At 43.0% G+C, this 11,875-nt stretch overlaps 1 protein-coding gene across 1 annotated transcript; it reads right to left on the reverse strand.

Annotated features, from left to right (window-relative positions):
* Nucleotides 1–6,151: 6,151 nt before the first annotated feature.
* Nucleotides 6,152–10,935, reverse strand: LOC125726565 (bone morphogenetic protein 4-like). Its single transcript, XM_049002950.1, has 5 exons — nucleotides 10,623–10,935; nucleotides 9,298–9,458; nucleotides 9,053–9,154; nucleotides 8,535–8,671; nucleotides 6,152–7,507 (listed from the first exon to the last, which is right to left on the reverse strand). Exons 1-5 carry the CDS (start codon nucleotides 10,754–10,756, stop codon nucleotides 7,388–7,390), a joined length of 654 nt encoding a protein of 217 aa, XP_048858907.1. The 5' UTR covers nucleotides 10,757–10,935; the 3' UTR covers nucleotides 6,152–7,387.
* Nucleotides 10,936–11,875: the final 940 nt, after the last annotated feature.

Raw genomic sequence — 11,875 nt, forward strand, 5'->3', positions numbered from 1 at the left:
TCTCCTGTGTGTATTCTGCTTCTTTGCCTTTGTAGTGGCCTGGCGATTGCTCACTATCCATGGTTGAGCAAACGCTCTGAATAGACAATAGTTCTGACGTCAGTTAAAGGACGTGTCTTGTGATTGTTTTTCTTTTGTACTGACTCAGACACGCTTCTCTATTCACATCTGGTGGTAAAAACAGCGGCTCACCAAAAAAAATCCTCCAACTAGCACTTCATACTGACTATAAAACCTATAAAGAGAATGTGAAAACTCACAGAACTTTAAGCTGTTATCTGGGTTGTTGCACCAAATGTAGTCCTGATGTAGAATCTAAATGAAATTTTGGAAAGCGGCTGTTTCCTGTTTATAATTCACGCATATACGGTATTAATGGTAGCAGTAGTAGGGGTAATACGGTATCTATGCTCACGCTTGCGCTGTACCTGTGAAAGGAGAGAAGAGACTTAGCCTTGTAATTATTACACTACAGTGGCGACGAGGTGGTAAATTGTAAGAATCCACGTTTTTGATGGCCGTAGACTACTTTGAGAAGTGAAACTCCTGGCATATCCGACATATAGTTTCCTTTTTTGGTTCGGAAAAACCCGGAGTTAACTAGCGAAACTGCTAGGTTTAATTAGTAAGACGAGGAGAGGACGACTCCTGAAAAGCCGAGGTTGCCCTCCGGTGGTGAATAATTGTAAAAGGTGGTCAATTGTTTTGCAAAAGAAGACAACCGGATATATATATATAAACACTAGATGGACATTCTCTGCAGTAGCTACTGAAGGGTTTGTGTTGATAGAAGGAGAAAACTTATGAATACATTCGGTTTCATGGAAACACAGTGGTAAAGGCAATGACAGGACAACACCCTGAATTTTACAGTAGGAAAGAAGATTTTGATTGGTATTTGGAACAGTTTCAAAGATGGCTGCAAATGATATTGTCGATGTTTGGGCGCACAGGATATGGACTTTTGAAGAATTTAGTTGCACCAAGGAAGCGTGGAATTGTGGAAGTGCCAGTGAAAAGAATTTAACATTCAGTGAGGCCTGTTGTATTGTACTTTCTCAAGGTGGCATACAAAGACACAAAAGAGTGGAGAGAACATGTAGATCAGGGGTCTCCAACTCCGGTCCTGGAGAGCCACCGTCCAGTAGGTTTTCTATCCTACCTGGCTTCAGATGAGCCACACCTGCTCTCAGGTAAATACCAGGACCAGGTGTGGTTTATCAGAAACCAAGTGGGACAGAAATCTTACTAGGTAGTAGCTCTCCAGGACCGGAGTTGGAGACCCCTGATGTAGATACTCCAAATAGGGGAGTTCACAAGATCTCCAGTACTTCAGGTGACAGACTGCATCACAAGAAAGGTTGAATTCTAAGCTGAAGTGGAGGCCCAAATCTGCAATACCAACTCTTGCTGCATATCGCATGCAATGCTAGGCTTTAATCCTGCTCTCAGATGATTGTGACATACAGTATAGACGATTCAGTGACCATGCCGACGCGGATGAATTGTCACATCTCCCATACAAGTGCGACACTTGAAATGAAGATGAGTACTTCAGGTGTTGCTTGTTGATCAGCTGCCTGTCTCAACAAAAGACATTGTATAAGATTCAAGACATGACTCGATCCTTATGAAGGTCTTTGATCTTACGTTGTCAAGATGGCCAAAGTTTGGGTCAAACCCTGATCCATTCTAGATGAGAAAGGAGCAGAACTGTTCCCAGACCAAGGATGTGTTCTATGGAGGTCAAGGGTCATACCACAGAAGTTCAAACAGAGACTGCTATCAGATTTACACAAGGGACATCCTGAAATAAAGCGGGTGAAGGCATTAGACTGAAGTTTCCTGTGGTGGTCTGGACTAGATCAAAAGATACACGACTTTCTGGGTCAGTGTACAGCATGTGAATCTATGCACCTCTATATTTCTGGTCATGGTCTACAGCATCCTGGGAAAGAATACATGTGGATTTCGCGGAACTGAATAAGCAGCACTATCTGCTGGCAGTAGATGTTTATTCAAAGTGGCTTGAAGTCCTGCCTACTAAACAGGTGATGCCTGTGAAGATGGCACACCTGCCCAGAAACCTCTTACCCAAGGTGCTGGTATCACACAAAAGCCTTCAATTTACATCAACAGAGAGGTTGCATTCCATGTACCTAAAGCCAGTTTTGTTAGCTGACGATCGGTCCACCAAGGCCACTGCCTTCAACTGCCACCCGATCTACATTGCACCCGCCCCCCCACGGCTCCCTCTGCAGGTGGTGGGCCCACAGGAGGGCAGACCCATGTTATTTGTTCGTGCTATGCCCGGTCGGACCCCGTGGGTGGAGCTCTGACCGTCAGGAGCTCATCCTCGAGCTCCCGCTCCAAGGCAAGACCCCGGTCTCCCTAATCCAGGAGGAGTAACACGGTCCTTTATATTAACCCTCATGGGAGTCTGTTTGAACCAGACTTAGTCGGGCCGCTCACCTAGAACCAATTTGCTGTGGGAGACCGTACTAGGTGCGACTGCCCCCAACAGCATATCTCCAAGGATCATGGAAGCACAGAAACCCCTCCAGCACGATAAGGTGGCGATTCACGGAGGGGTATGTACCATTTGGGTTGTTTAATATTAATGAAGATGGTAAAACCTTATGTTAAGTGACAGTGATGGTTATTTCACTCTTCTGCTGAATCTAAAATCAATTTTGATGTTATGCTGCTGTCAAAATTAAATCCACTGAGGCCGAATCTATGAGAAATGAACCATAAAACTATTTGTTGTTGAAGAAACTCTTTATTTCTGAAATACAAATAGTTTTTACACAATATATCGGTATATTATTTAAAAAGGTGAACAAGGCACATAAAATGGACAGTGAGAGACTTTGCAAGGTATAGTTATTGCTTTCCTATAAGGAGAATGGACCGAAAAAGGTTTACACTCTATTACCTCAGGTAATTGTCTGTTGCTCAGGTACATTGTCATTCTATACTTCAATAGCACCTACATGTGGCAAGTATAAAACAGTATTTTGTCACTTAAGCCAAATTTACCAAAGATTCTGTCATAAGAGAAAGTATATGCTCTGTCAAATATATTATTATATCTGTAAACTATATATATATGCTATATCATAGTCTGTAAATGGAATGACTTGATTGGGCAGTTTAAAAATTTAATGTTCAGTCACCCGACTAAATGGTAATTTGATTCAATTAGCTCTGCCCCTTAAGCCATCAGAGAGTCTTATCATAGTCTCTGTAAATGTAATATTTTCAACATTTCAACAGTTCACGAGTCTTCCTAATGCTTCTGTGAGCATAAAAAGCTTACGGTGTGTTTTCTGTGGCTCTGAAGTAAATTGGAGGTGGCCATACACTACAGATATTTGGTGTATTTATTTATGTAATATATAGATACATTTCTAACAGAATACTATGGACATAATATTTCAATGCCATATTCTAATTTTTGTTATTTCCTTCAATACATTGTTAATGTATGTTGACAAATAACTAGGTTCAGTGTTGGGGAAGTTAGTCATAAAAGTAATCCATTACAGGCAGTTCAGGTCCAGGAAGTACAAATCCAGACCAAGGTTTTGTTTCAACCAATCAGTTGAACATAAAGAGTGACAGTCACAGAGTACTCAAGTGGTTGGTCGAAACAAAACCTTGGTCTGGATTTTCACTTTCTGGAGCTGAACTGTCTGTATTGCATTACTTTTGTGACTAACTTCCCCAACACTGACTAAGTCATAATAAAAGGATTCATTGTCACTGTCCAGTGAACGTCTTGGTTAACCTCTACATGAGTAAGTCAGGTAATGTGAGCAGCCCGCTGGCTAAGCGGGTGGCGGTCGCTGTCGTAACCAAGTCGTCACCATGAAAGGCGGGCACCTCAAGTCCCTTCCCAGAATGCTTAGCGGCGGATCCGTCTCCACGCAGAAGGCGGACCGGCTCCCCCGCAGGGCGGCGAAGGGGCCGGTAACGTCGAAGCGCAGCCCGCACGCGTCGCTGACTGCCGACGGGGCGTCGTGGGGGCTCAGGGTCTCCCGTGTCGCGGGGTTTGTGGGCCGCAGCCCCGGCAGCCCCCGCCTCACACGCCAGAGGGGCAGCACCACGTAGGTCTCCTGCAGCTGCTCCCCCAGGCCGTGAGGCACCTGCGCAGACCAGCAGTGCTGGCCAGGCTCACCTGTGGAGCAGAGACACAGCCTGCTTCTCAGTGGGCCATAGGCCGATATACATTTACATTTCCAAAACCAAGTTGAATGGGTAAAAATAAATTCTTACTCCTAAAACAGAAAACTTTAGGTTTCTACATTTTAGGGCAGCAGCTGCTATAAAGACTAAGAAACACTTAAGTCTGCATCCTTTGCTGAACTTGCCTATTCAGTTCTGGGGGGGGGGGGAACTGTTGTCTCACACCTGGAGGTTTGAATATTTCCTCCAGGTATTCCAGATGGTTTAGAATATACAGCGAGGCAAACTGGTCTGCCGCGGATTAGGAATCCCCACTAGCGGGTTTGTTTGGGCTTTGTGCTTCCTTGGATAGAGTCCAGGTTCACTGTGACCTTGGACAGGATAAGAAGCTGGAAGATTCATTTATAATTTCTAAAATAAATTGTGTGTGATTAGGACATCACATATTTCAAGGAAACAAAAAAGTAAGACGCGTGGCTTTTTCCCTCTAATGATATCGACCATCCACCTCTCCATGCCCCGCTATAACAGATGTGCTGGTTGATGGCCGATCGCAAAGCGATAAACGGAATGGGCAGCGAGAACTGCTGGCTAAACGGGCGACAAGACACACGGGATGGAGGTTGACGGGCATCGACCCTGACAGTTCCCTATAATAGAAATTGCCTAATAAGGTATTAAGACTTATTTACTTAATCTTTGTAATGTGCCATTACTCGACCGATAAAATATCGCACGTAGTATCGTTTACTAACCAACACGTGATATATAAACGAGATAATTACACACACTGGAAGTAACACACAAAACTATAAATGCAGTATTGTGCAAAGGTCTTAGGCAGTCAAAGGAAATCTTTAAAGCTATTTATCTACGTAGTACATTTGCTCAGAACAAAAAGCACGATTCAACATTATAGCATATGCAAATTAAGTGTAACTGTAAAAACTAATAGGGATTTCTTCTGAATTCCAAAAGTCACTAATAAGTTTTCGGATAGTAAGAAGCACACCGCTTGAATTCCCAAACCTCTCCTCATGGCATCTCAGCCATTCGGCGCGTTCGTTACATTTAATCACAAATTTACTTAATTAATTTTATTAGTTTAAAAAGTCAGTGGGGTATTGATTAGCCGTACAAGATATGCAAGTGGCCAAGTCAAAAAATACATGGGTGTATTGGATGGTTGCTATAAATACTGGGATGACTTTAGGAGAGATTTTGAAATTGTTGAGACGTATACAGACAAATGATATGCGTACCACATGAGGATGATTGAAACACCATTTTTTTTGACATCTTAAGACTTGCACAATTCTGTAAGAAAATATATCAACTCATCTTGCAACTTATATTCTGACATAGGAAGACTGATGTTATACTGTACTTTAAAAAGCAACTTCATTTATGAATTTACTTTTCGAATGAAATTAAATCTTTAACATAAACTCTAACCTGCGCTTGTGGGTCTGAAGCGAACCGTCCGCCTGTCTCCGCTCTCCGCCATCCGGCTGTAGGTCTGCGAAGTGCAGCTCAGGATACAGTCGGATGGTGCTTTGGCATCTCCGATCAACAGACGCTCCATCCCGCCGTCATCCCTGCCATCACCCAGGGCGGAGGCCAGTGCTAAAAGGACTGGCAGGATCCAGGAAAGGGGCATGCTGACCCGGCACAATGCCTGGACTGGGCTTCAACCAGCAGTTTCCTAGCGCCGGTAGGGGAGGGAGGGGTACTGCGTGTACACTAAAAGGGGCGTGTTTCACTCAGTTTGCCAAAGACAGCTTAATTAAAAACCCAAAAGTCAACAATACTCAGTTCAAAGTATTGGACTATAAATGTAACTGGGCCCTTAATTCTTGCATGTGACTTTAGGAAGTTAATACGTCGGGCTTGTGATATTCGGTGTGTATATTAACTAACCGTGTCCAGCCGTAAGAGACCACATACAGACGCCAATGAATAATAGTTTGTAACAGAGTTTTTATTTAGTTCGAATGAAGCACATCAACCAAACGCATAAAGTGGAGCATTATATATATATATAGCATAGCGTAAGATAATTTACGAATATAGCGTGTACTGTATTACTCTCTTGAAAGATTACTGTTTATTTGGATACATTTTAGCAAAAGAACATGCATTTGTATATCTAACTCCACGGTTGGGGTGCCGCAGACAGTAGCTATAGGCACTTCCAACAAATCTGGAACACCACTTTCTAACTAGTTTAAAATTGAAGCAGGCTAACCTAAGCAATCTGTCACTTTTTAATACGCTACTTGAATTGCTAATGAGATACTGTAACTATATCTAATACAATAATAGACGCTGACCATTTTCAAACCTGAGTATGAAGTGGCAGTGAAGACGTAATTACACCGTTTAGGTTTGCAATTCTCTTAATTGTTCAGGAGAATGCGTATTGATAAATTATATTTAATATTACGAAAAAAAACAAAGTTTCAGTTTCACACCAGGAAAAATGTGTAAGATTTATCATTTAAGCCCTTGAATTATAGTTAACGTAATTGCAATAGTTTACCTTGGATAATAGTAGAAAACGATTCGTTCAGCAGCGAACAATGCCAGTAAATTCATGGAAAATCACTGGGCAGCTGCAGCCTGGGGAATAAGGTTAAACGATATCAACTCGATATTTTCTGAAAGATGTAGTACTTGGAATGAAATGATCTACATTCAGGCTGCAGCTTTGAGGTATGTGATAGTACAACAACAAATGCCTTAAGTCTTTTTTAAGATTTGGCAAGAAAAGAGCTTACATTCTTGTTGGGAACATCGGGAACCACTTTTTTATGTCTTTTGACAAGGGCCTCCAGAACCGCCGTTATTCTGCAGGAAAACGTTTTCCATTTACGGACAAAATGTCATGCACATAAAGTGGGTTCAGAAGGTTAGATGATTTATTTGTTTCAGGTTTTCTGTTCCAGTTGAATAAAAAATCAATTACTAAGAATGTTTTTAATGATAAAAATCTGCAGTGGTTTGGTAAATGTTTGTGCCAACAGATCAGTTAAGCTCTCAAGCCAAATTGATGGGTTACGATTCAGTGCGACGTGTGGATCCCTTAGAGAGCTGAGACTCAGCCTGCGGGCGGCAGTTAGGGCAGGACGTGGCTGTGAGCTCTAGACAAAGCCGCTGTAAGCTGTGCGTGTGCTCGTGGAGTCTGGAGTTCGTCTTAGACTGAGCGGCAGCGACACTCTTGGGCCAGACGCACTGAGGAGATGACCAGCGTGTCAAACTCATCCAGGTAGAGAAATGGAAGCAGACGGTGGGAGGACGGCTGGCAGGACGGCACCTGGGGGAGAGAGGCGGGGGCCCGGCCTGGTCAGCAGGTACTGCCTCTGGAGCTCTGTGACCCATGCTGGCTGGCTCTGAGCTAACAGCCTATGCTGCCGTAGCAAAGACGGTCTTTTCAGCACCATCGGCCATGGGGGTCCTTCACCAGACCCAGTGGACTATGATCCCTTTTTTTACTGAGAATGCAGCACATGGCCTACAGCGTTCCCACTATTTTGGGTTGACATTATTTAGCCTGTGAAACGGAACATTTCCCCGGAAACAAAGGTGCCATATCTGTACCTATGAGTGAAACATATCTAAGAAGCCACTTATCTGCACCTGTTGTAATAGATTGTGCTTTCGTCTCTCACAGCTGTGTGGAGTATATGAAGCGAAGCTGCTGTTTGTGTTTAGTCTGCCCCCCCTGACTGGGCGACTCTGTCCGTCTGATACACCCTAAATCCACACATGCTCCACCGTGCCCAAGGCAGCTCCGGCTCGTGCTGCGGGACAGACACAACCACACTGTGCCCCTGCAGACAAAGCACTGCTGGCTGCTTGTCTGAAAGCAGCATGACTGTGTGTGGTGGTTTTGTCTAAGACAGACAGGAAGCCAGCACGGAGTTCCCAAAAGGTCCACATGCAGGATCTCATCTCTGGAATACTTCACGCAGCTGTGTTTTCAAATTTAAAAATTATACATGCACTGCACATGGAAGAGGAGCTAATGTATCTATTATGAAAATGGTCTTATTCCCAGTGGGAGCTGCTGTTGTACCCTCAATTACGATTAATTGTTTCAATAAAATGCACGACTGTCTGGCCAATGAATGGGAATCACTTAAGTTGCATGAAATAATGCTGTAAATAAACAATGCTGTGTGGAGAAAAACCTGGAAGCAATTATAATGTATAACTTAAAAGTTTACTGGAATTCATTTGTTTAAACGTCTATGGAGTGAAACCCTTTGTTTTCCTATGTTCGGCCAAGTACTATTTGACTATAGGACACTTTTGGTTACTAAGGAGCACTGATGACGTACCTGTGAAGGTGTGTGTGACGGAGATGAGTCCTGTATGGGGCAGGATGGGGACGTGGACTCTCTGTTTGCAGTGCACATTCTGCACTGGATGTAGGTGAAGCTCTCAGGGTATACAACCCAGTTATCCCAGCCCAGATCTGCACAAAGATCACAAAGACAAAACAGGGAAATTCTGTTGTAGCATTTATATTAAAAAGTCACACATTTAACATCAGCACAAAATATGTAACATGCTGTATCCATATTTATAAGCCCATTAATATAAGCATACTACCTTATATATAGAAAAACTGATGAACAATTATATTTTAAATTATTAGAAATATTCAATATAAATATGCAGTTAATGTTTAGTGGAGTAGTTTGACCTTGAGTTTTTTTTTTACGTTTAGTTGCGTAATTTCAGCAGTGAATGAGTTCAGATAAAAATCGATTTGTTCTGGTTAACAGAACATTAGAGGAAAAGTGTAACTAGGATCTTTTTATGTGTTTACACTTAATTACACTTGAAAAGAAACCTTTGATAAAGATCTCGTAAGCCAGTTCGCAGCAGTGTTGCCCTGTGTTGTTGGTGATTTCATTGCTTCCAAGGGATTGCGGAATGGAGGTGGTGCTGGTCCCTGCAAAATAGAATGGTGAATGTTTCAGAAAATTCCAGAAAGCGTCAGTAAAAAGCCAGTCTAACTCCCTTACTATAATAGCCAAGGACATATGAATTGTATTTCATCATAGATGCAGCATAAGGTTGAGTAGGGGGCCCTACCTGGACCGTCAGCTGGCGTACTGCGGCGGAGGGATCTGAAAGTGGCCTTCCAGTGCTCTCTCAGCTGCTTCATCGCAGAGAGAGACACCTGTGGCACTCGCTCCAGGTTAAATTCCTCCAGCAGCATCTGGCCAGCATCCGACAGTGGTGCTGTCTGGCACCTGCACGAGTGAACCATCAGGAAGGCATGAATTGACGGCAGCCAAAGAGGAGCTTCAGAATGGCGGGGATTTCAGAACGGACCTTCAGGTAGAACTAGCGGGAAACGCTCAGCCTTGTGCCCCGGCAGGTGTCACAAACAATAATTCCTGCTGTAAATATTTACTTCTGGTAAAGAGGAATATAGCATCCATCCATCCATTATTATAACCACTTAATCCCCACTGGGCTCACAGGGGGTCCGGAGCCTATCCCGGGAACAGTGGGCTCAGGTAGGAACCAACCCTGGGTGGGCACCAACACACTGCAGGGCGCACACACTCACACTACTACAGGGGCAATTTAGACACACCAATCAGCCTAACCTGCACGCTTTTAGACTGTGGGAGGAAACCGGAGACCCCGACCAAAACCCACATGAACACAGGGAGAGTGTGCAAACTCCACACAGAAAGGACCCAGAGATCGAACCCAGGACCTTCTTGCTGTGAGGCAGAAGTGCTAACCGTGCTGCCCCAGAATATAGTATCTCATTAAAAAAGTAATCCATCATGTACAAAAATATGCATGGTAGAATCCTAACTAAAGATACGATGGAGCTGAAATAACTGGACAATGCATTTTTTTTCAAGCACCAGAAATTTTGCATACAAGGTTCTCACATCCAACTATTAGTCAATGATTTTAACTACGTTGAAAATACAACCTGAACTGAAGATAATGAAAAGCAAGTGGTTTTCAGAATTTAATAAATTTCCATTTTTGTGTGATAAAGATCACATCATTAATTTTTAGATCCACCTTATGAAACTCAAGCTACATAAAGATATAAAAATACATTTAGATTTCAATGTCAGAAATAAGCTCTAACTCGTCGAATCTTCTGGCTGCTTATCGCCATTCAAGGTGCAACTGCACGCTGACAGTCGGCAATGAAGAAACCCGAGTTTGTGCAGCAGAGAGAGATAAGGCAGAAAAGCTGAAATATGGACCCTTTTTGTTCTTTTTTGTGAAACATTTAGAAAAGGTAACTAGCCGTAGATCATTCCAGATGTTCCAGGATTATGGGAATTCAACTCTTTTGGTATTGTGGTCAAATAATTGGTTTTTATTAAACTGAACAGAGATTCAATTGAAATAATGTGTCAAGAACAGCAGCATCTCACCTGTTCATCTTGATGACCAGTGCAGAAGAGTTACAGGAGTCTGTTTTGTTGTCAGAAGGCTGAAGATGGAGTGGTTTTCCTCTAACGAAGCCCAGAAGCACGGCTGTCACACAAAGAACCAACAACATCTTCATCAGTAGGATAAACTGCAGTCGAGCGTCTTCAAAAACCGGCCTGACTGGAAAGGGCGATGGACTCAGTGGGGCTTTGCTGTGTGGAAATCTGGGTGGATGGTTGCAGGAGCTCAACACCAGAGACACAGGGAATGAAACCACTGGGATGAAACGGAGCAGGTTACTATCCTTTGGCGGGGCCTGGGAACCAGAGTTTTATCTTCTTACTCTCCACACTGTCCTTGGAATACATTACATTGTTTTCCTGTCCCACTAGAGTGAGATGGTGAGGGAGAGTTTTCCCCCTTTGCCTGATCTCCTGGCTCATGGTGCAGTCAGTCAGGTGCAATCTTACAGCCTTTTGATTTCAAGCTAATGAGCTGCTCTATCCTCAACAACTATCACATACATTCATTAAGCACAAGATGTACCTGAGATGTGCATAGGTCTACCATTTGGGAGGCATTGGGTTATTAAAGATATCAACAGCTGGTCCCTTCATCATTCCAATTATATACTAATTCAGACACCGACTATGAAAGAAATCTCATTAATTCTCAGCAATTAACAGGTTAATAATATGCGTGAAATTATGGTATATTGAAGAAAATTTTTATTAAAAAGTGAATGTGTGTCACTATTTTTCACTATTATTAAAATAACACTATTTCACATATATAAAACAATAGGAGAACATGTGTGAATGTCCCAGACATGCAGTTCTATAGCCTATGCTGAGTAATGGTCACATAATTTGCCCACACAGCTTATATTACAATCACAGATATAGTAACATGGAGCAGTAGCATGGTGGTTCAATGTTACCTCACACCTCCAAGGCTCTGGGTTTGAATCTCATGTTTGCTGACTATCTGAGGTTCTCCAGTTCCCTCAGGTATTCCAAAGACAAGCAGGTAGTGTAACTGGTGTCTCCTAGTTGCCATGAATGTGTGCACGTACGCGGACTGCGATGCAATGGCGACCCATCCAGTAGGTAGAAGATGGATGAATCCCACCCAGCAAAAATTAGGTGAAAAGACAGCGTTGAGATTTGGTTTAAAGGTGGAAAGCCATGTTTTTCAGGTCGTTGAAAAGATGTCAATGTTGATGCAACAGAGCTACCAGGATGCATGACCTTAA

The sequence above is a fragment of the Brienomyrus brachyistius genome, chromosome 2 (genome assembly GCF_023856365.1).
Source record: "Brienomyrus brachyistius isolate T26 chromosome 2, BBRACH_0.4, whole genome shotgun sequence".
Lineage (NCBI taxonomy): Eukaryota > Metazoa > Chordata > Actinopteri > Osteoglossiformes > Mormyridae > Brienomyrus > Brienomyrus brachyistius.

What these genes read in the sequence shown, in the direction of transcription:
- LOC125726565 (XM_049002950.1), bottom strand. Translation starts at nt 10,756, where the DNA reads ATGAAGATGTTGTTGGTTCTTTGTGTGACAGCCGTGCTTCTGGGCTTC. An exon ending in TACGCCAGCTGACGGTCCAG is followed by an intron (nt 9,155 to 9,297) that starts GTAGGGCCCCCT and finishes TCTATTTTGCAG; the next exon opens with GGACCAGCACCACCTCCATT. An exon ending in TTACGAGATCTTTATCAAAG is followed by an intron (nt 8,672 to 9,052) that starts GTTTCTTTTCAA and finishes ATCTTTGTGCAG; the next exon opens with ATCTGGGCTGGGATAACTGG.